At 47.7% G+C, this 24,274-nt stretch overlaps 2 protein-coding genes across 9 annotated transcripts in view; both read left to right on the forward strand.

Moving 5' to 3' along the window:
- The window catches only part of APC (APC regulator of WNT signaling pathway), a 123,087-nt gene extending 113,017 nt beyond the window's left edge, over nucleotides 1-10,070 (forward strand). For all 7 annotated transcript variants that reach the window (XM_055340102.1, XM_055340120.1, XM_055340149.1 and 4 more), the window contains 2 exons: nucleotides 356-570; nucleotides 2,643-10,070. In XM_055340102.1, coding sequence (XP_055196077.1) covers nucleotides 356-570; nucleotides 2,643-9,219 — 6,792 coding nt within the window. In that variant the 3' untranslated portion in view covers nucleotides 9,220-10,070. The remainder of the gene's footprint in view (nucleotides 1-355; nucleotides 571-2,642) is intronic.
- Nucleotides 10,071-18,144: 8,074 nt separating this feature from the next.
- On the forward strand, nucleotides 18,145-23,506 carry SRP19 (signal recognition particle 19). Of its 2 annotated transcripts, XM_055341698.1 has the most exons (5): nucleotides 18,145-18,245; nucleotides 18,548-18,623; nucleotides 20,768-20,839; nucleotides 20,948-21,059; nucleotides 23,019-23,506. In XM_055341698.1, the coding sequence occupies exons 1-5, from the start codon at nucleotides 18,205-18,207 to the stop codon at nucleotides 23,150-23,152; spliced, it is 435 nt and encodes a 144-aa protein (XP_055197673.1). In that variant the 5' UTR covers nucleotides 18,145-18,204; the 3' UTR covers nucleotides 23,153-23,506. The 2 variants fall into 2 exon arrangements, with proteins under 2 accessions (XP_055197673.1, XP_055197679.1); XM_055341704.1 differs by lacking the exons at nucleotides 18,145-18,245; nucleotides 18,548-18,623 and adding an exon at nucleotides 18,630-18,970.
- Nucleotides 23,507-24,274: the final 768 nt, after the last annotated feature.

Here is a 24,274-nt window from a genome sequence, read left to right on the forward strand (position 1 = left end):
GTGGGTTTTTTTTTCTGGTTTCTATTATCATGCAAATGTTATCTTTTCAGAATGCACATCAGTTATGTTTCATATTCTAAGATGAGCTTTTGTAAGATACGTGTGTATCTAAACACTTAGAATAAAGTTCAAAACGGTCATTAATTGAGTATCCTGCTTGTTCTGTGGGGAATCTCACTAACTTAAGTTCTGTTGGGTGTTTTATCAGTTTTTCTAAATGTGGAGCACCTGATACGTTGCCTGTGAGCGGCAGGGGAGATACTAACAGTAACAACTTACTCAATAGAAGTAGGCATAGAAATTGTAAGAGGCATATTCCAACTCTAATTAGATGACACATGTTGTTTCTTAACAGGAATCAACCCTCAAAAGCGTATTGAGTGCCTTATGGAATTTGTCAGCACACTGCACTGAGAATAAAGCTGATATATGTGCTGTGGATGGTGCACTTGCGTTCCTGGTTGGCACTCTCACTTACCGAAGCCAGACAAATACTTTAGCCATTATCGAAAGTGGAGGTGGGATATTACGGAATGTGTCCAGCTTGATAGCCACAAACGAGGACCACAGGTAAATACAGAGTTTTATATTACTTTTAAATGAATTAGTGTAGAATTCGTACCCTCAGGAAGACCTAGTTGTAAGCACTATTTTGTGTAATTGTGCAAGTGCTAAACCAAATTTATTACAGTGAAAAGATAGCTATTAATCCCTAACTTACTTGTTAGTATACTTATTCTAATAAAAGTTTATAGTATAAAGATGTATAGAAATAAACAAATAATAGTTGGTAGGTATAATCCATATAATGGGGGAAAAAGTCACGAATGCTACAGAGAACGAAATCCCATTGTTTATGTTAGTATGGCATAAAGGAATATAAGGATTATAAAAAAAACAATCTATGGATATGATCCAGAGAATCCAGTAGTTTAATATTTTTTTAAGATTTATTTATTTATTTGAGAGAGAGCTGGGGGAGGGGTAGAGGGAGAGAAGCAGATTCCCTACCAAGTGTGGAGCCTGACACGGGGCTTGATCCCAGGACCCTGAGATCATGACCTGAGACAAAATCAGGAGTGAGACATCTAGCCAACTGAGTCACCCAGACACCCCCAATAGTTGACATTTTTCTTAATAGTGTCTTAATATCATTATTATATTATGGAGATTATATTAAGTAATCTTAATATTATTTAGCCAACAGCCATTCATCTAGGGCTGTGAAACCTAAGAAAGCATCTCAGATACACGGCACACATTTTCAGAACTTGGGTTCTGTGTTTTGTCAACTCAGGTCATGATCTCAGGGTCATGAGGTGGAGCCCCGCATTGGGCTCTGATGGGTGTGGAGTCTGCTTGAGACTGTCTCTCTCCTCCTTCCTCTGTCCCTCCTCCCCCTCAAAAAAGTATATGTTTGGGTATTTTCACAGCGTATTTATTTATTATCCAGTAGTGCTTGTCATTTTCAGAAAGACCATGAGTTACTGTAACAAAACTTGTAAAGAATGTGAACATCTTCTCTTGAGGTTTTTGATGCACAAACAAGCCTTATAGCCCCCTCTGCCATGCAAAGACCTCTTAAACTCAGTAAGCACGCAGGTGTCTGTTGGGCTGCTGAGAGAAGAGTGTCATATTAAAGCTCATTGTCCACCGTTGCCCATCCGTTTTAAAGCCCTCTAAAGTTCTATCATTAATCTTAAGTTGACCATGCATTAAATAAGCTACAGCTCTTCCAAGTCCCAAATTGCTAACTCTCAACCTTTATTTTTATAATTATCTTTAAATTTTAAAAACCTTTCTTTGGAAGTAACAACTACACAGTTTGGCAGAGCACGCTTCTAAGGAGGAGGGCATTGTCACAAAATCCATCCAGGAGCATAGAGGTTATTCTGAAAAGTCAGTTTGCCAGTCTCGGAGCCTACAGTGTGCTCCCTGGCTATGTGAAGATCGAGCGATCGATTCCGCCATCCCTTCCAGGATGTCTTTGTAGTCAGCCCTGTGGCACCCGTCCATAGACTGAGTTACCACAGTGACCTGCCCAGCATAAGAGTTTATGACACATTCATCGAGGAACTCTCACTATGTCAATAGAGCAAATGTATCTGCTCAGGAAAAAAAAATTTTAATTTTATTTTAAGGTTTATTTAATTATTTTAGAGAGAGTGCATGTGCACATTGCTGAGTGGGTGGGTGGGGGAGCAGTAGAGGGAGGGGGAGAGAGAGAGAGAGACAGAGAATCCCCTAGCCAACTGCTCGTTGACTGGGGAGTCCGACGCAAGGCTCCATCTCAAAACCCTGAGATCATGACCTGAGCCAAAATCAAGAGTTGGATACTCAACTGACTGAGCCACCCAAGTGCCCCAGGAAAAAAAATTTAAAAGCTATTGGGTTGGAATAGGAAATGCAGAATAGATTACACTTTTACTTCTTTCAGCCTGACATATGAGTACTTTTAAAAAATTAACATTAAATGAACTAGGAACAAAGGGAGATGTGAAGTGCTTGAAATTTGTAGTATAATTTGGTGCAGTTTTATTATGCCTATTAATCTCTTTAGATTTAAATTTGTTCTCTCATCTCTTATTTGTTATAATAAGCAGATTTTTACCTTAATTTTGGATCTCTTATTTTTATTTCAGGCAAATCCTAAGAGAGAACAACTGCCTGCAAACCTTATTACAACACTTGAAATCTCACAGTTTGACAATAGTTAGTAATGCATGTGGAACCTTGTGGAATCTCTCAGCAAGAAATCCAAAAGACCAAGAAGCATTATGGGACATGGGGGCAGTCAGCATGCTCAAGAACCTCATTCATTCAAAGCACAAAATGATTGCTATGGGAAGTGCCGCAGCTTTAAGGAATCTCATGGCTAATAGACCTGCAAAGTATAAGGATGCCAATATTATGTCTCCTGGTTCAAGCTTGCCATCTCTTCATGTCAGGAAACAAAAAGCCCTAGAAGCAGAATTAGATGCTCAGCATTTATCAGAAACTTTTGACAATATTGACAATTTAAGTCCCAAGGCATCTCATCGTAACAAGCAACGACACAAGCCAAATCTGTATGGTGACTATGTTTTTGACACCAATCGACATGATGATAATAGGTCAGACAATTTTAATACTGGAAATATGACTGTCCTTTCACCATATTTAAATACTACAGTGTTGCCCAGCTCTTCTTCATCAAGAGGAAGTTTAGACAGTTCTCGTTCTGAAAAAGATAGAAGTTTGGAGAGAGAACGAGGAATTAGCCTAGGCAACTACCACCCAGCAACGGAAAATCCAGGCACGTCTTCAAAGCGAGGTTTGCAGATTTCCACCACTGCCGCCCAGATTGCCAAAGTCATGGAAGAAGTATCAGCCATTCACACCTCCCAGGAAGACAGAAGTTCTGGGTCTACCACTGAGTTACACTGTGGGACAGATGAGAGGAACACACTAAGAAGAAGCTCGGCTGCCCACACACATGCAAACACATACAGCTTCACGAAGTCAGAAAATTCAAACAGGACGTGTCCTGTGCCTTATGCTAAATTGGAATACAAGAGATCTTCAAATGATAGTTTAAACAGTGTCAGTAGTAGTGATGGTTATGGCAAAAGAGGTCAGATGAAGCCTTCCATTGAATCCTATTCTGAAGATGACGAAAGTAAATTTTGCAGCTATGGTCAATACCCAGCTGACCTAGCCCATAAAATACATAGTGCAAATCATATGGATGACAACGATGGAGAGCTAGATACACCCATAAATTATAGTCTTAAGTATTCAGACGAGCAGTTGAACTCTGGAAGGCAAAGCCCCTCACAGAATGAAAGATGGGCAAGACCCAAACATATAATAGAAGACGAAATAAAACAAAGTGAGCAAAGACAATCAAGAAGTCAAAGCACAACTTACCCTGTATACACTGAGAGCACTGATGATAAACACCTCAAGTTCCAGCCACATTTTGGACAGCAGGAATGTGTTTCCCCATATAGGTCAAGAGGAGCCAGTGGTTCAGAAACGAATCGAGTAGGTTCTAATCATGGAATTAATCAAAACGTAAACCAGTCTTTGTGTCAGGAAGATGACTATGAAGACGATAAGCCAACCAACTATAGTGAACGTTACTCTGAGGAAGAGCAACACGAGGAAGAAGAAAGACCAACAAATTATAGCATAAAGTACAATGAAGAAAAACATCACGTGGATCAGCCTATTGATTATAGTTTAAAATATGCCACAGACATTCCTTCCTCACAGAAACCACCATTTTCATTCTCAAAGAATTCCTCTGGGCAAAGCACTAAAACTGAACACCTCTCTGCAAGCAGTGAGAATACATCCACGCCTTCATCCAGTGCCAAGAGGCAGACTCAGCACCATCCCAGCTCAGCACAAAGTAGAAATGGCCAGACCCCAAAAGCCAACTCCTGCAAAGTTCCCTCTATCAACCAGGAAACGATACAGACGTACTGTGTAGAGGACACCCCAATTTGTTTCTCGCGTTGCAGTTCACTATCCTCTCTGTCCTCAGCTGAAGATGAGATCGGATGTGACCCGGCACCACAGGAGGCAGAGTCTGCTAATACCCTACAAAGAGCAGAAATCAAAGAAAACAGTGGGACAAGGACAACAGAAGATGCTGTGAGTGAGGTTCCAGCAGCGTCACCGCACATCAGAACCAAATCCAGCAGACTTCAGGCTTCTGGTTTATCTGCAGAGTCAACCAGGCACAAAGCTGTTGAATTTTCTTCAGGAGCCAAATCTCCATCAAAAAGCGGTGCTCAGACCCCTAAAAGTCCACCAGAGCACTATGTTCAGGAGACTCCGCTCATGTTTAGCAGGTGTACGTCAGTCAGTTCGCTCGACAGTTTTGAAAGTCGTTCAATTGCCAGCTCTGTTCAGAGCGAACCCTGCAGTGGCATGGTGAGTGGCATTATAAGCCCCAGTGACCTTCCAGATAGCCCAGGACAAACCATGCCGCCAAGCAGGAGTAAAACCCCTCCCCCTCCCCCTCAGACAGTTCAGACTAAGCGAGAGGTCCCTAAAAACAAAGCCTCTGCTGCCGAGAAGAGAGAGAGCGGCCCTAAGCAAGCTGCTGTGAATGCTGCAGTTCAGAGAGTCCAGGTTCTTCCAGATGCTGACACTCTATTGCATTTTGCCACAGAAAGTACTCCGGATGGATTTTCTTGTTCATCCAGCCTGAGTGCTCTGAGCCTTGATGAGCCATTTATACAGAAAGACGTGGAATTAAGAATAATGCCTCCAGTTCAGGAAAACGACAATGGGAACGAAACTGAGTCTGAGCAGCCTGAAGAAGCAAATGAAAACCAGGAAAAAGAGCCCGAAAAGCCTACTGATTCTGAAAAAGACCTGTTAGATGACTCAGATGATGATGATATTGAAATACTTGAAGAGTGTATTATTTCTGCCATGCCAACAAAATCTTCACGCAAAGCCAAAAAACCAGCCCAGACTGCTCCAAAATTACCTCCCCCTGTGGCAAGGAAGCCAAGTCAACTCCCCGTCTACAAACTCCTTCCCTCACAAAACAGGTTACAGGCGCAAAAGCATGTTAGCTTCACCCCAGGAGAGGATATGCCGCGGGTGTACTGTGTCGAAGGGACGCCTATCAACTTCTCCACAGCTACGTCTCTAAGCGATCTGACAATAGAATCTCCTCCAAATGAGTTAGCTGCTGGAGAAGGGGTTAGAGCCGGGGTGCAGCCAAGTGAATTCGAGAAACGAGATACCATTCCTACAGAAGGCAGAAGTACAGACGAGGCTCAAAGAGGAAAAGCCCCGGCGGTGACTATACCTGAGCTGGATGACAGTAAAACAGAAGAGGGGGATATTCTCGCAGAGTGCATTAATTCTGCTATGCCCAAAGGAAAAAGTCACAAGCCTTTCCGTGTGAAGAAGATAATGGACCAGGTCCAGCAGGCGTCTGTGTCTTCATCTGGAACTAACAAAAATCAGTTAGATGGCAAGAAAAAGAAACCTACTTCACCAGTAAAACCTATACCACAGAGCGCCGAATACAGGACACGTGTAAGAAAACACACAGACTCAAAAAATAATGTAAATGCTGAAAGAACTTTCTCAGACAACAAAGATTCAAAGAAACAGAACTTGAAAAATAATTCCAAGGACTTCAATGATAAGCTACCAAATAACGAAGATCGAGTCAGAGGAAGTTTTACTTTCGATTCACCTCATCACTACACGCCCATTGAAGGAACTCCGTACTGTTTTTCACGAAATGATTCTTTGAGTTCTCTAGATTTTGAGGATGATGATGTTGACCTTTCCAGGGAAAAGGCTGAATTAAGAAAAGGGAAAGAAAATAAAGACTCAGAAGCTAAAGTCCCCAGCCACACAGAACCAACCTCTAACCAACAATCCGCTAATAAAACCCAGGCTGTTACAAAACACCCCGTAAATCGAGGTCAGTCTAAACCTGTGCTGCAGAAGCAGCCCACGTTTCCACAGTCCTCCAAAGACCTACCAGACAGAGGGGCAGCAACTGATGAGAAATTGCAGAATTTTGCTATCGAAAATACTCCAGTGTGCTTTTCTCGGAACTCCTCTCTAAGTTCTCTTAGTGACATTGACCAAGAAAACAACAATAACAAAGAAAATGAACCTCTCAAAGAGGCCGAGCCCCCTGACTCCCAGGGAGAACCCAGTAAACCTCAGGCATCGGGTTACGCACCTAAATCCTTTCACGTTGAAGACACCCCCGTTTGTTTCTCGAGAAACAGTTCTCTCAGTTCTCTAAGCATTGATTCTGAAGACGACCTGTTGCAGGAGTGTATAAGTTCTGCAATGCCAAAAAAGAAAAAGCCTTCAAGACTCAAGGGTGATACTGAAAAGCATAGTCCCAGAAACATGAGCAGCATATTAGCAGAAGACTTAACACTTGATTTGAAAGATATACAGAGACCAGATTCAGAACATGGTTTATCCCCAGATTCAGAAAATTTTGATTGGAAAGCTATTCAGGAAGGTGCAAATTCCATAGTAAGTAGTTTACATCAAGCCGCCGCTGCTGCCTGTTTGTCTAGACAAGCTTCATCCGACTCAGATTCCATCCTTTCACTGAAATCGGGAATCAGTCTGGGGTCACCATTTCATCTTACACCCGACCAAGAGGAAAAACCCTTTACAAGTAATAAGGGCCCACGAATTCTAAAACCCGGGGAGAAGAGTACATTGGAAACTAAAAAGATAGAATCTGAAAATAAAGGAATCAAAGGAGGCAAAAAAGTTTATAAAAGTTTAATTACTGGAAAAATTCGATCTAATTCGGAGGTTTTAAGCCAAATGAAACAGCCCCTTCAAGCAAACATGCCTTCGATCTCTCGAGGCAGGACAATGATTCATATTCCAGGAGTTCGAAACAGCTCTTCAAGTACAAGTCCGGTTTCTAAAAAAGGCCCACCCCTTAAGACTCCAGCCTCCAAAAGTCCCAGTGAGGGTCAGACAGCCACCACTTCTCCTAGAGGAACCAAGCCATCCGTGAAGTCAGAATTAAGCCCTGTGACCAGGCCGGCCCCCCAGCCAGCTGGGGCAAATAAAGGGCCATCTAGATCAGGATCGAGAGATTCCACTCCTTCGAGACCTGCCCAACAGCCATTAAGTAGACCCATGCAGTCTCCAGGGCGGAACTCCATTTCTCCTGGTAGGAATGGAATAAGTCCTCCTAACAAATTATCTCAGTTGCCAAGGACTTCATCCCCTAGTACTGCGTCAACCAAGTCCTCGGGGTCTGGGAAGATGTCCTATACGTCTCCAGGCAGACAGATGAGTCAGCAGAACCTTAGCAAACAAACGGGTTTATCCAAGAATGGCACTAGTATCCCAAGAAGTGAGTCTGCCTCCAAAGGACTGAATCAGATGTGTAATAGCAATGGATCCAACAAAAAGGTGGAACTTTCTAGAATGTCTTCAACTAAATCGAGTGGAAGTGAATCCGATAGGTCAGAGAGACCTGTATTAGTACGCCAGTCAACTTTCATCAAAGAAGCTCCAAGCCCAACCCTAAGGAGAAAATTAGAGGAATCTGCTTCATTTGAATCTCTCTCTCCATCTTCTAGACCAGATTCTCCCACTAGGTCCCAGGCACAGACTCCAGTTTTAAGCCCTTCCCTTCCTGATATGTCTCTATCTGCACATCCGTCCATTCAGTCTGGTGGGTGGCACAAACTCCCACCTAATCTCAGTCCCACCATAGAGTACAATGACGGAAGACCAGCAAAGCGCCATGATATTGCACGCTCCCATTCTGAAAGTCCTTCGAGACTTCCAATTAATAGGTCAGGAACCTGGAAACGGGAGCACAGCAAGCACTCGTCATCCCTTCCTCGAGTAAGCACTTGGAGAAGAACTGGAAGTTCATCCTCCATTCTTTCTGCTTCATCGGAATCCAGTGAAAAAGCAAAAAGTGAGGATGAAAAACACGTGAACTCGATTTCAGGAACCAAACAAACTAAGGAAAACCAAGTATCCACAAAAGGAACATGGAGAAAAATAAAAGAAAATGAGATTTCTCCCACAAATAGTACCTCTCAGACCACTTCCTCAGGTGCTGCAAATGGTGCTGAATCAAAGACTCTAATTTATCAAATGGCACCTGCTGTTTCTAAAACAGAGGATGTTTGGGTGAGAATTGAGGACTGTCCCATTAACAACCCTCGATCCGGGAGATCCCCAACAGGAAACACGCCCCCCGTGATTGACACTGTTTTGGAAAAGGGGAACCCAAACGCTAAAGATGCAAAAGATAATCAGGGAAAACCAAGTGTGGGTAACGGCAGTGGCCCCGTACGCACCGTGGGTTTGGAAAACCGACTGAACTCCTTTATCCAGGTAGAGGCCCCCGACCAGAAGGGAACGGAGGCAAAACCGGGACCGAGTAACCCTGTCCCTGCACCAGAGGCGAACGAGACTTGTGCAGCCGAGCGCACCCCGTTCAGCTCCAGCAGCTCAAGCAAGCACAGTTCCCCCAGCGGGACCGTCGCTGCCAGAGTGACCCCCTTTAATTACAACCCGAGCCCTCGGAAGAGCAGCGCGGACGGCACGTCAGCCCGGCCGTCCCAGATCCCCACGCCAGTGGCCACCGCCACGAAGAAACGGGATTCCAAGACTGACGGCTCCGAGGCCGGCGGAACCCAGAGCCCTAAGCGCCATTCCGGGTCTTACCTCGTGACGTCCGTGTGACAGCCGGGATGGTGGCACTCGGGAAGCTGTCCGTCACAGCCGCTGTGTAGAAATCCTGTTTCAGACGAAACTTTAAAACTGAAAAATTGTGTAAATAGGTTTGATTGTTGGAGGGTTTGTTCTGGAAGCCATATTTGATAGTATCCTTTGTCTTCACTGGTCATATTTTGGGAAGCGCCCTTGGTAGTTAGGAAGAAGGTGGTAAAGCCAAGTATATTTGTACAGTCTGTTTGCCACGTATTTAAGTAGCATCCCTTCCCTCGCCCTTTAATTATTGCTTGTCCTAAAATAATGAACACTACAGATAGAGGGTATGAGATATTGCTGTCCTCAATCATTTCTAGATTATAAACTGACTAAACTGACATCAGGGAGAAATCTGTGTTTATGCAAAAAAACATTCTGTTTTAGTCCTCGTGAGTCCCTCTAACATCACGATTAATCATGTGGCTGTGAAATTCACAGTAATATGGTTCCCGACGAACAAGTTTACCCAGCCTGCTTTGCTTTGCTGCATGAATGAGACTGATGGTTCACCTTCCGAAGTAACGATTAACAGTTCTGTGGTCACATGTGCATAGAGATAGCTGCGTTGTAACACGCTACACTATTTTGTGCTCAAAACAAAAAAAACAAAACAAAAAATCTGTGTCACTGTAAAGCATTGAATGAAACTATTTTACCTGAACTAGATTTTATCTGAAAGTAGGTAGGATTTTGCTATGCTGTAACTTGTTGTATATTCTGGTATTTGAGGTGAGATGGCTGCTCTTTTATTAACGAGACACAAATCGTGTCTCAACAGAAACTAAATGAACATTTCAGAATAAATTATTGCTGTATGTAAACTATTACTGAAATTGGTATTTGTTTGAAGGGTCTTATTTCACGTTTGTATTAATAATTGTCAAAAAGGCCTCTTTTAATAGCTTATATAAAATTTTCTTCAAATTCTATGCATTAAGAGTAAAATTCCTCTTACTGTAATAAAAACAATTGAAGCTAACTGCTGGCACTTAACCGTTCCTGAAACTTACTTTTCATATATGGGTTTAGCTTAGCACTCCCAATAGTTAGTATTTTTTCTTAGTCCACTGGAGTGGATTTAAGACAGATTCGTATACTGGCAGCGTGAGCTACCCAGCGCAGGACCGGACACTGAGCATCATAGATCCACACGGAATGTCTCTTTTTTTCTTAATAGAAAGAATTCTATACTTGAAAAGTTGATTATTCTTCGGTATACGTAGTGTCTTCCGAGGCCGCCCTGGAGTGTAACGTCTTGCCTCTTCGCTTCCCTCTGTCGCCCCTCCCCTGGAAGGAGCCCCTTTTCTCACCCTGTACCTTAGGGCAAAATTCCAGCAGCCAGAGGCCTCAGCCTCAGAAAATACAAATCATGTGGAACCTCGGAGGTAGGTTTAATACCATTAAGGTACTCAGAAGAGCATCTAAAGTCCCCTGGGAGTTGAGGAAGGCTTGGCTGTGGTGGGCAGAGCTGCCGGCCGTGTTCAGGTGCCCCCCCACCCCCCCCAGCGGGAAGGCGTGGACGGCTACAGGCGTCAGCAGGTAATTTATCTTCCTAGAATTCGTCCCGGGTGGCCAGAGGGTGAGAAGGGTAGATGCTCACGTACTTGTTGGGTACGTGATTACATTCCTGCACTCTGCATTTGGCGAAGGGAAGAGAGAGTGGGTGCAGTGGCCACGGGGAAGGGCTCGAGGAGTAAGCGCGTCCCTGCGACGGGGAGCCTCCCTGTCCCTCCCCGGTCCTTACCACTCTGCAAGCACCTCGATTCATGGATCTGTCAACATTTAAATTTTTGCCGTTTTACCTGAATGAGATCATCCGTGAATAATAATAATTTATGTTTTTCTCAAAGGCTGCTTTCTCTAACAGGGATACGTGCATAAAGGTCATATTTATTTCCTCTATTTTTCAGAATTAACTGCATGCCATTTTTTTAGGAGCCCTTCAAATACTTTAATGGAAAGAGATGGGATGTAAGTCAGAATAAAATTGCCTTTTCAAGTAAGAAAAACACCACTATCGATGCTGGAAATGAAAAATAAGGTGCCTTCCACACACCAGAAAACTCAGGAATTTCTGTGGGCCCCCCTCCCTGGGGGGACAGGCCCCACTGCCCACTGGGAAAGTTGTTGGGGACTCGAGGCAGCGTAGCTCTGAATCGGCCAAAGGGCGAATCGCAGCTGTACTTCCAGAAGGTCACCGGGTGCTGCGGAGAGGGACACGCGCGGGCCCAGTGTCGCCCAGCGGCCCGACGGCTTCCCCTTGGCAGCAGGGCCCGAGCACTGGCCCCGTCCGGCGCTGCTGCCTCCCCCGCCGTGGACCTCAAGCTGGTGAGGTGTCCCCGCAGGCCGGCGCCCCGTGTGGACGAGCCTACCCGACGGGGGTCGATTGCAAAGACGGACTTTTTGAGACATTGGTTGATGTTCAGACTCGGGACAGTTACTGCAAAGGCAAATTTCAGCAAACGCCTAAACCAGTAATTCTGTCCTCAGAATCAATTCAGATGAAAATGCGCCTGATTTGCTGATACGCAGTGGGACTAAGAACCAATTAACTGTGGCATAAACTTTCCAAGTTACCTGAGTACTAAAGGGAAAGTCAGTGACAGGGAAGTAAAGATAAGCCCAAACGGAACAGAAAGTACGTTAAAATATTTTTTTCCATAAAATATAGAGCATGTTACCCCAAGGTTAAGTGAGGACGATGCTCTTGCTGAGGATGGCAGCCAGCTGCACATCTGAATTTATCATGTAGTTTCTTTGTATCTAAAATAGGAAAAGAACAGCAGCGCGCCAGAAACGCAAAAAGGAAACTGCTGAGAGCTGGAGTATTTGAGTAGTCAGATCATCAAAATTTACCAAATAGAAATGATTTTTCAAAAGTCACGGTGGTTGAAATAGAGTATATAAATTATTTTTAAACTTCTAATTCCCTCGTACTACACGGACCTTAAAATACTATGTAATGTCACAAACTATGGACTGTACCTCCTGTAAACACTAGGTTGTTTTCCTGCCCTTCTCCGGTGGTGTGGGCTATGAAACTAGATCCCGGTGTATGTTAGGCCATTGATGCTTCTTCCAACCTTGTGTGCTCTGTGTGTGATATTGTTCTTGGTGCTAAATACACTTGCTTTCTTCTGATATTCAGGATAATTCTCTACATTTGTGACTACTCACTCATTTTCCTAAGTTATGTGATTTTTACTTTAATTAAAAATACTCAACATCGTGTATACTGGTGAAGGGGACCGTTAACATAAAGCAGCACTAGTGAAGAATAACTGTTAGGAGCGAGGCCAAGCACTACCTGGTCCCCCTACACCTCCCTTCGGCATCTAACCAGCCCCACGGTTGGTCGCTGATCCGTGCGCCCGGGCTTTCCGGACATGCCTGCTGGCACCTTGACACGGCAGAGATTCATCGCCAACTAGCTGGTGACCAAAGACTTGCCTGGCTTAAAAAAAAAAAAAAAAAAAAAAAAAAAAAAAAAAAACAATCAACCTGAAATAAGAGTCAACCTGAAATAGAGTCCCAAAGGAAACTTCTGGTTGGAGATTGAGTGCTGGAACTGAACGATTTTTGTAGCATTAGGCTGAGTTGAAGAACTCAGTTAGACACACCTCCGGTTCTTAATTTCAAAGAGAAAACTTTTCTGAAAACATCTGTGGGGAATAGGCTGCCAAAAAAAAAAAAAAAATCAGGTTGGTATCAGCTTTGCCTGCAAAAAAGCAAAACAATGGAACCATATGTACAGTGTTTGGAAGGGACTTGGAGGTGCCACCTGAGTGCCGCGAGCAACCGAAGTAACACTTGGTTCACCTGCAACAGCTGCACCCCTGGGACCTTGCAGCCGTCACAGCCGCTCAGCGCTCGCAGGACGCAGGAGGCCGCAGAGGCTCACGGGCAGGCTGGACCAGGGAGGGACGAGCCCGTGCGGCTGGCTCGGCTGGTGCCAGGCTGGGGACGGGGAACGGGGCTGCTCTGACTTGTTTCCCCCGAGGAAGGGTCTTATGGTCTGGAACGCTCCAAGTCCCCAAGCAGCCTTCCGAAGCAGCGAGCAACCAGATGCCACGAAAACTTCCTGCTGCCCAAACGATTAAATGTTAAAGTACTAAGGAAACAAAGTTTGAGCAATAAAACTTTTAAAGGTGAATAAATATGTTAATGATTGTGATTAATCTGATCATCACAGCGTGAATGTCTACATAACTGAAAACTGAAAAGATGAAATGTTTGATAATTTTCATGATCTTAAATTCCAGAGTATTCTAACCCAAATTGGAAAATGAGTTACGAGGGGAGGAAAGATGTAAAAGTATGCTAAATTTCTAGTTTTATTTGGCAGTGTCAATAATGTTTTAACTTAAATAAAAAGCAAAACTTCAATTATTTAGTTTAATGGTAACCCCAAAGTTAAAAAATAAAATTTTCCACCTAATTCACTAGCCAAAGACAACAATTCAGAATGCTTGGTGGAGATATCAAAGAACGGGAGAAATAAAGGGAGAATTAGCCACAAAGAAGCATAGCATGACACAGTAATACCACGGAAAAATGGATTAAACATATATAATAAAATAATGACTCTCAGATTGGAATCAAATAGGGTCCTCCAGCCGCACTACTGTTCCTAAAAGACACACTGCAATGATCCAGAACGGCCAAAACTAAAAGTACAACCACACTTGCAGAGACGAATGCAAAGAAAGCAGTTAAGGCAAACTTATGTCCGTCCCGACTGGGGACAAGGCATCCGGCATCATGAAGAAGGGGATGAACATCGCAACGGTCCTTACCTCTCAAATGACTTAGCATCAAACACATGAATCAAAATTACAAAGTATTAACAAAATCTGGGGAACAAGGGAGCCCCGGTGTTTGACAGAGGACTCGGTCCTTACAAAACAAAAGGAGCCGTTTTTACTTGAAGCCGCAAGCTCCCTCCAGACACCAGGCCTTTGCTCAAGGAAGGTTCTCGAGGTCCTTGCTGTGGCAACGGTGTGGCCGGCTGCTGGGCCACAAAGCCAAGCCGGGCACTGAGGGCGGGAGGCACAGGAGAGGTCACCGGCCTGCTGGAGGGAGGCAAGGTCGGGGGACTTGGGACACCCATGAGGACGAAGGACAAGGAGCCCGCAGAAGGGGCGGTTGCGGTCCCGAGAAACTGGAGGTGCAGCGGCGACGGCACTTTAGAAGCAGGCTGTTGGGGCTGGAAGCCTACGTGCTTGGCGAGTCCGGCTCCAGGATCCACATGCTCCCCTGGCTCTGATTCGCAGGATCCTAACACTCGCGGTTCGCTTCACCGTCATGTTCTCCTCCGTTTTCAGGGTTTACCAAGTAGCTGGAAGTGTCCACGCGGCTCCTTGGCCGCCTCGCTGCTCCGTCCCCAGCCCCGTGGGCTCCCACAGCTTGGCTTCAGCGCCGCGTCCCTGCAGCCACCTGTCCCTGGTGAAGCAGGTGGGGACCACCTTCTAAGTCCGACAGCTGGGTTAAAATGGTTTTCTTGGGGCGCCCGGGGGGCTCGAGCCATTAAGCATCCGACTTCGGCTCAGGTCATGACTCGGGCTCCTGGGACGATCCCCGAGTTGGTGTCGCCACTCAGCGAGGAGCCTGCTCATCCCCGTCACTCTGCGCGTCCTCCTCCCCGCGCTCGTGTGCACGTGTGTGTGCGCTCACTCGCTCGCATAAATCATTAAAGTCTGTAAAAATCCTGGTTTGCCATTACACCAAGGATAACTGGGGTCACAACCCCGCTCACAACCCGTCCGTGTGCGCTGTGGCTAACAAGCTCAAGTAGGAGTCCAGGTGTTTCCGTTGCACACAACTTCCACTTCCCATCTTGGTGTTCGTAGGGTTTTACATTTGTCCTTGGAATACAGGAATGGCACCGGCCTGGGTCCAGCTCGGTCTTTCTTCCATGACTCTGACTTGATCGCAAGCCTTTTGGCCCCGAGTCTTCGGGCCGGTCAATGTTCTCCTGTGACCCACGTTCCTGCCGCTGCGCCGGCGTCGCCGCCTCTGTCACCTTGCAGGAGCAGAAACCACGCCGTGATACTGTCCCGACACCCATCTGGATCAGCTGTCTGTCCCTGGAGGCGACCCCGGAGCGGCGCGCGTGGCCGGCTGTCGGGAGCCACTCGGGTCCACACGCTGCGCTGCGATCCTCTACAAACGGAAGCAGCGCCCGTCGCGGCTTGTGCGCAAAGCCTTAAGGGACTGTCAATGAGACAGTTTCATTAAAGGGGATTTTCCTTCGAGGCTACTGGCCCGGCCCGGCTACAGACGCTGCGCCAACGGGCTGACGCCTCAGCAGCGTGTCGTGCCGCCCCCTGGTGCTGGGAGCTCGGTGACCGGGCCGGTCGCTGACCCCGGCGCTCGCGTACCCGGGCCAAACCCTGTCCCCCGCAGGAGTGACCTCCGGGATCCTGACGGCTCGGCTCCGATAAGCGGCGGGACTTTAACTTCAGTCCCTGCCTCGGCCTCAGGGTTGGGAGTTCGGGCCCCGCGGCGAGCGCCTCGCTGGGCGTGCAGCCTATCTGAAAAGAAAAAATAGAAAACTGTGACTTCTGATTCTCTGGTAGGAATATCTTCAAAGATGACACAGTTGGGCCGTCCCCATCCCTGTCCCCGAGCTGCGTCACAGGACACACGAGCTGACGCGGGCGCCGGGAAGGTTGGGTGGCCTCCCCGGGATCCGCAGCCGCGGCCACGGGCCCCGAGGCACGCACAGGGAGGGAGGACCCGGGTCACACATGTGGGTGACCGGGTAACGGGGTGCACGGCCCACCTACCGCGAAGCCCGACGCCCTGTGTCACTGACCCGGCCGGGATGCCTGTGCAGCTCTGCGGCCGTGTCCCCGGGACAGGCCTGCAGGCCGCTCCGCACCCGCCTTCACCCGGGGCAGGGAGCCTGGGCCCTGACCTGGGCCCATCCCCCACCCCCGCCCTGACCTGGGCCCGCTGCTGCCCGCCGCCCGCCCTCCTGCCCCTTGGTGCCCTCCCAGAGCCACGGCGACCCACGGCCCACGCCTCTGGGACCCGCACCAGCACCCGACGCAGCAGGCTCCCTGGGCGCCGGCCCGCGGGCGACACATGGCAGCGAGGCCCAGGGCCCAGCGCTGCGAGCATCGCTCCGAGGCCGGTCGTGGAGGCCACCGCCGGGGGCTTGGTGGTTATTCATTTGAGAGACGGAGGGAGAGAGACAGAAATGGAGAGACAGAGAGGGAAAGACACAGAGACAGAGAGAGACAGAGACGGAGAGGGAGAGACAGGGAGAGAGACAGAGACGGAGAGAGACAGATAGATGGAGAGTGACGGAGAGAGAGAGGGAGAGAGACAAGGAGACACAAATGGAGACAGAGAGGAAGAGACAGAGAGATGGAGAGAGACACGGAGAGACAGAGACAGACAAAGGGAGAGGCAGAGAGAGAGACAGGGAGTGAGCACGGGAAGGAAGAGCCCGGGACACCAGGAAGAGCGGTGGCCACCAGGACGCTGGCACCAGGCCCCAGGCTGAGGCAGGCATGTCACCACCTGGAGCGGCCGCGCACTGAGGCGCAGACTCGGGGAGGCTCCGCGGGGCCGGGCACCACCCTAACCGCAGCCCTGTGGGGAAACCAGGCTTTTACAGCCTGCGCGTCCCCACGTCCCCACGTCACCGGCCCGTCACACCCTAAGGCCACCAACAGGCTGAGGCCGGCAGGAGCCGCACCGCAGTGCCCGAGGCCCCTCGCCAGCGACACACGGGACCACAGGCACCTTGTGACCTCGATCTGCATCCCGAACATTTGTTGCAGTGGCTGCAGCAGCTTCTCCAAGTGTCCTTGGACGCAACGGAGACATCAGGCCACTTGCAGCACGGACGTCATCACTTCTTTAAGACAATATTTCTTTACTCATGAGACACAGAGCGAGGCAGGGACCCAGGCGAGGGAGAAGCAGGCTCCCCACGGGCACCCCACGCGGACTCGATCCCGGGGCCCGGGGTCACGCCCTGGCCGAGCACACACTCAGCCGGGCGTGCCCCCTCGCCCTGACCTGTGGGAGCGCGGCCCCTGCCGGACACCGCCCCCGGCGCTTCCCTCTCTTCCTCCTGCTTTCAGGTCTCACGCGACGTTCTTGGAAAACGTCCCCCTCGGTCCCCGCCCCGAGTCTCGAGCGCCGGTAAGGGAAGGAGGCCCTTTGCAAACCCGGCCCGATTCCCGAAGGCCCCGCATCACCTTCCGTTCTCCGGTCCGACCTCTCGCCCCGAAACGACCTCCGCGGCCTCTGTGCTCCCGCGGCACGTACAGCAAGAGGCCGCGCCAATGCCCGGTGCACCTGTTCCACCTGCGCTCGGGGACCAGCACCCGCGGGGCCGCTCCCAGCCTCACCTAAGGTGCAGGGTCGGGGCGAGGCCGGGGCTTGCTCGGGCAGCGCCCTCAGGTGTGTGCAGAGCCTACCTACTCCACGGGCGAGCGCAGCCCCCCGGGGGGCAGCGCCCTAACCCTGACCCCGACGCGCGGCCCGTCACGCGGCGCGGTGCTCCCGCCCCCGGGCCCCCCCACCCGGGCCGCCGATCCTGCACCGCGCAGGTGCGCCCCGGACGCTCCCAGGTGCAGCACACCTGCCCCGCACGTTCCGGCGATGCGCACCGGCGCCCGGGGCGTGGGGACTTGAGCGCCGGCGGCCCCCGAGCTGACCCCGCGCCGCGGCCGCCCCGAGGGTGGGCGGAGCCCGCGGCCGGCAGCTCGGCGCGGACACGCCCCGGGGGGACAGCGGGAGGGGCTGGGCAGCCTCTCGCGAGAGCGGGCGCGCGGACGCCACGTCACAACTGGGGGCGCGGGCGCTGAGCGACAGGTGCCTCGGCCGCCTAGCGGGCGGCGGGCGGCGGGCGGCGGGCGGGACTTCCGCCGGAAGCCGGGGTGGTCCCGACCCTCTCCGCGCGCGCTTCCGGCCCGCGCGCCCCGGTCCCCGGCAGAGATGGCGTGCGCCGCCGCGCGGTCCCCGGCCGAGCAGGACAGGTGGGTCCCGGGGTCCTGCGCGCCGCTCCCGCCCCGCCCCCGCCCCCCCGGGCCCGAGGCGTGGCGAGTCCGCGGCCCTGGGGTCTCGGGGGCTCGCCGCGCGGAGCGGCCCCGGCGGCCCGGCCTGGTGGCTGCCGACCCGGGGCCTGGCCGCCCGGCGAGCTGCGCGGGCCCAGGAGGTGGTTTCCGTCCCAGGCGGTGGAGCGGGAGGGGGACGACCCGGAGGGCAACGGCGTCCGCGGGGACCGGGCGCCGGCGACCCCGACGCCGCGGGTGTGGACGCCGCCGTGCTTCCTCCGCAGGTTCATCTGCATCTACCCCGCGTACCTGAACAACAAGAAGACCATCGCCGAGGGCCGGCGCATCCCCATCAGCAAGGTGAGGGCGGCCTGCGCCTGCGGGCCCCTCCCTGCGTCGCCCGGCCTGGCGGGGCTGTGGGGGCCGGAGCCCGACGAGCCCGCGCGGCAGGGGTCGGCAGGCGGTTGGCTGCGGGCTGCCCGGCCCCCGGCGGAGGACACCGCGCGGCAGCATCGTGCCCGGGGGCACTCGGGTCACGGAGCCAGACCCGCAGAGAGCTTCTTTTCCTGAGGAGAGAGTAAGGGGGCGGGGGGTGCGGGGAGAGACCCCCCAGCAGGCTCCCTGCTGCGCGGCCCCGCATGGGCTGCACCCCGCCGCCCGGAGACCGCAGGCTGAGCCGGAGTCAACCAACCGTCCGATGCCACCAGGTGCCCCGAGACGTGCAGAGCTTAGATCTGTTGACATGATTTTACGGTTTTATGTCTCTTGTCTGTTGTGTGGTTTTTTTTTTTTTTTTTTTGGAGGGGTAAAGGTTAAAATTAATACTTATAAAAAGTAGGGTGTCACAGTTTTGAATAATAGGATTTCTCCCTTGCGCTGTTTGGATGGGAAAATTCAAGTTCTCAGTTGGCCTGCTGGCCTGTGTGCAAGTGCCTAATGCCAAGTGATGGGGCTTTGTAGCTGCTGCTCTTTTTTTTTTTTAAGATTTTATGTATTTATTCCTGAGAGACACAGGCAGAGGGAGAAGCAGGCTCCACGCAGGGAGCCCGACGCGGGACTCGATCCCGGGATCTCCGGGTCACACCCTGGGCTGAAGGTGGAGCTAAACCGCTGAGCCAACCGTGCTGCCCACTTCTTACTTTCAAAATTAATGTCATGTTGCTTTTTAAGAGTTGCTTAGATTTTGTAATCTAACAACAGATCCGAGGCAACTTGGCCTGAAGCAACGCGCTATTTTCGTGTTAATGTCTCCTGTTTTGCTACTTAAATGCGAAGGGAAATGTGCTCTGCTGCCCCGGGTGGGAGAGCCACCAGGGCCCTGAGCCAGGGTAGTGCCCAACGTCAACCCCCATGACGGGCCTCTGCCAGCCAGCTCTCACGTATTTTGGAGAATAACTGACTTGGTTTTAACTGCATTGATGTACAGCGTACATACAGGTGTGTGTCTTGATTAACTTTTACAGACTGAATACACACGGGTAACCAGGTACCCAGATTAAAAAAAGAACGTGATTGGTACCCAGGAAGATTGCTCTGCCTCCTCCAGTCACTTCTCACGCCACATGTACTCCCAAACGGGGATAGCCACTGTCCTAACTTCCAACACAATACATTACTTTTCCTTGTTTTTGAATTTTATGTAAAAGGCGTTGTACACTATGTATTTCAGTGTCTGTCTTTTTTCACCAAACTTTAAGCTTAAATTTGTTCACGTTTATTAGTGTGGCTTATTAATTCCCATTGCTCTGTAGCAGGGTTTCTCAGCAGCAGCACCACTGACATCTTGAGCCAGATTAGTCTTCGTTATGGGGTCTGGTCTGTGCATCTTAGGTTGTTGAGCAGCATCTTTGGCCTCTACCCACTAGATGCCAGTGCCTTCCCTGACTCCTGTGACAAGTAAAAAACGTCTCGTAGCATTGCTAAATGTCATGGGGCAAAAATGCCTTGCTGAAAACCACTGCTCTTTAGTGCTGAATTGTATCAGCGTATCACAGCCCATTCTACGGTTGATAGATAACCGGGTGGTTTCTAATTTGAGGCTATTATACATACCCGTGCTTTCAACATTCTTGAGCTTGTCTTCTACAGAACATGTTTTTTATCCTTGGATGCGTACCTAAAAGTAGAATTGCACAGCCATAAAGAATGCACGTGTTTAGCTTTAGTGGATACTACCAAACAATTTTCTTACGTGGTGGTACCTGTAATAGTTTGATCAGTATTCATTGAGCACCTACTATGTTCCAAACATCACGCCAGATACTTGGGAATCTACTGATAAACCAAACCGGCCCTGCCTTTGTGATGTTCATGTTCTGTTAGAAGGGAGATGGACACACAGTGTGAAATCAGTGTTATTCCTGCAATATTAAAAATTACAGTGGAAACAGCAGTCTAAGGTTTTGGTAAGTGTTGTGATCCTCATGTTTGAAATGATTTACGCAACAATATAGCAGCATCTACTTAAGGTTAGCTGTTGAGTGTTGTTGTTTTTAACTGTTCAGGCTGTTGAAAATCCTACAGCTACTGAGATTCAAGATGTGTGCTCAGCAGTCGGACTTAATGTATTCCTTGAGGTAAGAGGTGGTTCTTCCTTCACTATTTTTCCTACTTAGTCTCACTGGTGTAACAACTTTTTAAAGCCTGTTTTTTGTGTATGTTTTGTTTTGTTTTGTTTATGTTAGAAAAATAAAATGTACTCTAGAGAGTGGAATCGTGATGTTCAGTACAGGGGCAGAGTCCGGGTCCAACTCAAGCAGGAAGACGGCAGCCTCTGTCTCGTACAGTTCCCATCACGTAAGCTTTTTTTAATGAACGAATAAAGTCTGGGGACAGGTTATTCCTCTACTCTGCAAAAAAGGTTCCAAAACTGACCTTTTAAAAGGTAACGTAATTTGCGTTCTGCAGGTGAATTTAAGAAAGGACTACTGCTGAGATAAAGGAAAACAGTGGCTCTTGCTTTTAAATAAAGGACCTCTGAGAATGTGATCAAACCTACTGATCGTTTCTCAAAATTTGTTTTATGAACTTTTTATAAACCTCTGGAAATCTGTCATTATTCCCAGGTTAAGAATGTAAGATTACTGAATGGTCAGATGTTAACTGCCGTTTCAGATCCTGGAGGCCTTTGAGGTCTGTTAATAATTTCTGTCATTAATCTAAAAAGCCATACTGAGTTAAAACAGCAAAAGAAATGCATGGTGTGATACCACTGTGGTACATTTAAAGACAAAATGTTACTGTTTATTTACATGTATATATAAAATGCTGTTTATTGATATTGTATATGTAAATTTTTTAAATGGACTGAAAGAAAACCCCGGTCTTAAAATAGAAGGTAACCTAATGATGAGCAGGGGGTGGGAAGTGGGGTCACAGTGATGGTGGTTAGAGAAGACTAATATTCTCTCTATAGTGTTTTCTTTATTTATTTTTTTGAAGATTTATTTGTTTGACAGCACAAAGCAAGGGGAGCAGCAGGTAGAGGCAGAGGGAGAAACAGGCTCCCCGTGGAATAGGAGCCTGATGTGGGGCTTGATCCCAGGGCCCTGGGATCATGACCCAAGCCGAAGGCAAATGCTCAACCAGCTGAGCCACCCAGGCACCCCTCTAGTGTTTTATGTCTTTTAAAAAAAAAAAAAAACTAAACAGAACTGGACATCAATATTCCAAAATAACTATGAGTTTTGAGAAGATGAATCTTTTTTTTTTTTTGCACGTAATTCTTCTCTGAATTCTTTATTTCTAAAAAATTTAACTTCTTAAATGGAGCTGTTAATTTTTTTCTTGTCACAATAACCTCAAACTGACAATTAAATGACTTTTAGTTTAATTAAAATAGATTGGGGTTTTTTTGTGCTAAAACCTGTCCAGATAGTTAGATACTTCTAAAAACAGGATTCTGACTCTGTAATAACAGATAGTATATTCTAGTATATTTCTACTCTTTGACATCTTCCTTTAGTATCTCTTAAAAATCAAACGACAGGTGAACTTGGGTTTCTCAGTTCGTTAAGCATCTGCCTTCAGCCCAGGTCATGATTCCAGGATCGTGCTCAATGGGGAGCCTGCCTCTCCCTCTACCCCTCTCTCTAGCTCATGCTCACTCTCGCTCACTCTCTGAAATGTAATCTTTTTTAAAAAATGCGAAAGACAACAATCAAGAGACAAAAAAACTTTTGACCAGTAAATAAAATATAAGTAAAAATTACAGTTGAAAAATGTTGCTGTGTCCAATAAGAAAAAGAGAAAGAGTTGAGGGGCTCAGAGTGTGGAAAAGTAGCTACTAGATCTGGAGGAGGTAGTTGGTGCACAGAGCAGGGTACCCGTGCACAATAAATCATCTGGGTGCATGAGTAACATCTTTTGTTGCTGGATGACTTTGGGTTTTTGTTACAAGATTGAGAGGCTGCATGTTCCTTTAGCTTAAAATCAATGATACCATGTCTCTGGTTCCAAATTGTTGTATTTCAACTTCTTTGATCTTCAAGTCAACTACTAGAACCAGGACCAAGATTTGCATTTCAAATAAAATGTTTAAAATTTTTATTTTGTTCAGTTTAATATTTCAGTATTGTTCTTAGCACATTTTCTCCAGGAAAGCTCCCACTTGAGTAAGTCCTGTCTTTATATATATATATTTTTTTAATCTGTCATTTTCCTCATGTGGTGACAGTTTCTTTATGATTTTCAGATTAATGAGCTTATAGGTCTTAGTCCTTAGAGTATATACTAAGCCTAACTTCTTGTTCCCAGGTAAGTCAGTAATGTTGTATGCAGCAGAAATGATACCTAAACTAAAAACAAGAACACAAAAAACAGGAGGTGGGGACCAAAGTCTTCAGCAAGGAGAGGGAAGTAAAAAAGGAAAAGGAAAGAAGAAGAAGTGACCGCGTATGGGAGCCACATCTGGTACTACTGAGAGAGACCATGAACGAAGGCTTCTAATTTAAGAGAAACAGAAGCTTTTTATTTGCATCATTTAACCGAACTATGGACATCTCTGCCCCTCAGCTTCAGCATCAGAGTTGACAGTGAAGTAAATTTGCATCAGAACTCTGCATCTAGCCTCTTACGCAGTATAAAAGAAAATTTTGTTTGCTTTTCAACGCAGTTTTTGTGGAAGAAAGAAGCATACTTTTAAATGGACAGTGAACTCTACCATAAGTTACTTGAAATCCTGTATCTGTCCTGTGTGTAAACATGTTTTAGATAAATGAGTTTAATTAAAGATTCGAAATACACATTTTCTTCAACATATTCTTTCTTTCACATATTCTTCAAATAAAATTTGAAACTGACTTTTGTAGCTTTTGCTCCTTTGCTTGTGAATCAATGCCAGTAGAGGAAATAATTTAAGAGAATAAATGGGTAGTGGAAGCTTAGTGTGAGCTTAAAACTAGAAGAAAATGGTTAAATCCTCTTGGACCTTTATGAACAGCCAGCCAGTCTATAGCTCCTATTATTTTAATCATTTGTCATAATTGAATGTTCAATTGCTAGTTTTTTTGATGTATGGAAAGTCCTGGATTTTAAGCTTTAGATTTGCTTACTTTGTAGGTTTAAGAACATTATTTTAATTGGAATTCTAAAATTATCCACACTTTAACACCTTGATATGTACTTTTTTTTTTTTTTTTCTTCAAGAAACTGAATTGGATTGGTGATTCTGCCTTTATTCCAAAGCACGGTTTCTGAAAGTGGTAGTTTTGTGAAAGTTCCCATCCAGCCATTTGTCTGCTGAGTGTCATTTGGGGAACTGCCTTCTCTGACTCCATATGCTTCTGGAAGGGCTGTTAATTACAGGGCTGCCTCTTGAACACAGAGTATGACCCCAGCCAGGCCAATGCTTTATTTCTCAGGAATTTAAATCTGGATCAGAAACATGGACATACAGGTGATGGCAGCTAACATACGTAATGGTCTACAAATATCTAAGTTCTTGAGGCTCTTCTGTGAATTCTATGAATTGTACGTTATATCCTTCTAGTAAATCCCATTTTCTGTAAGTT

Source organism: Nyctereutes procyonoides, unplaced genomic scaffold (assembly GCF_905146905.1).
Source record: "Nyctereutes procyonoides isolate TBG_1078 unplaced genomic scaffold, NYPRO_anot_genome, whole genome shotgun sequence".
NCBI classification, from domain to species: Eukaryota; Metazoa; Chordata; class Mammalia; order Carnivora; family Canidae; genus Nyctereutes; species Nyctereutes procyonoides.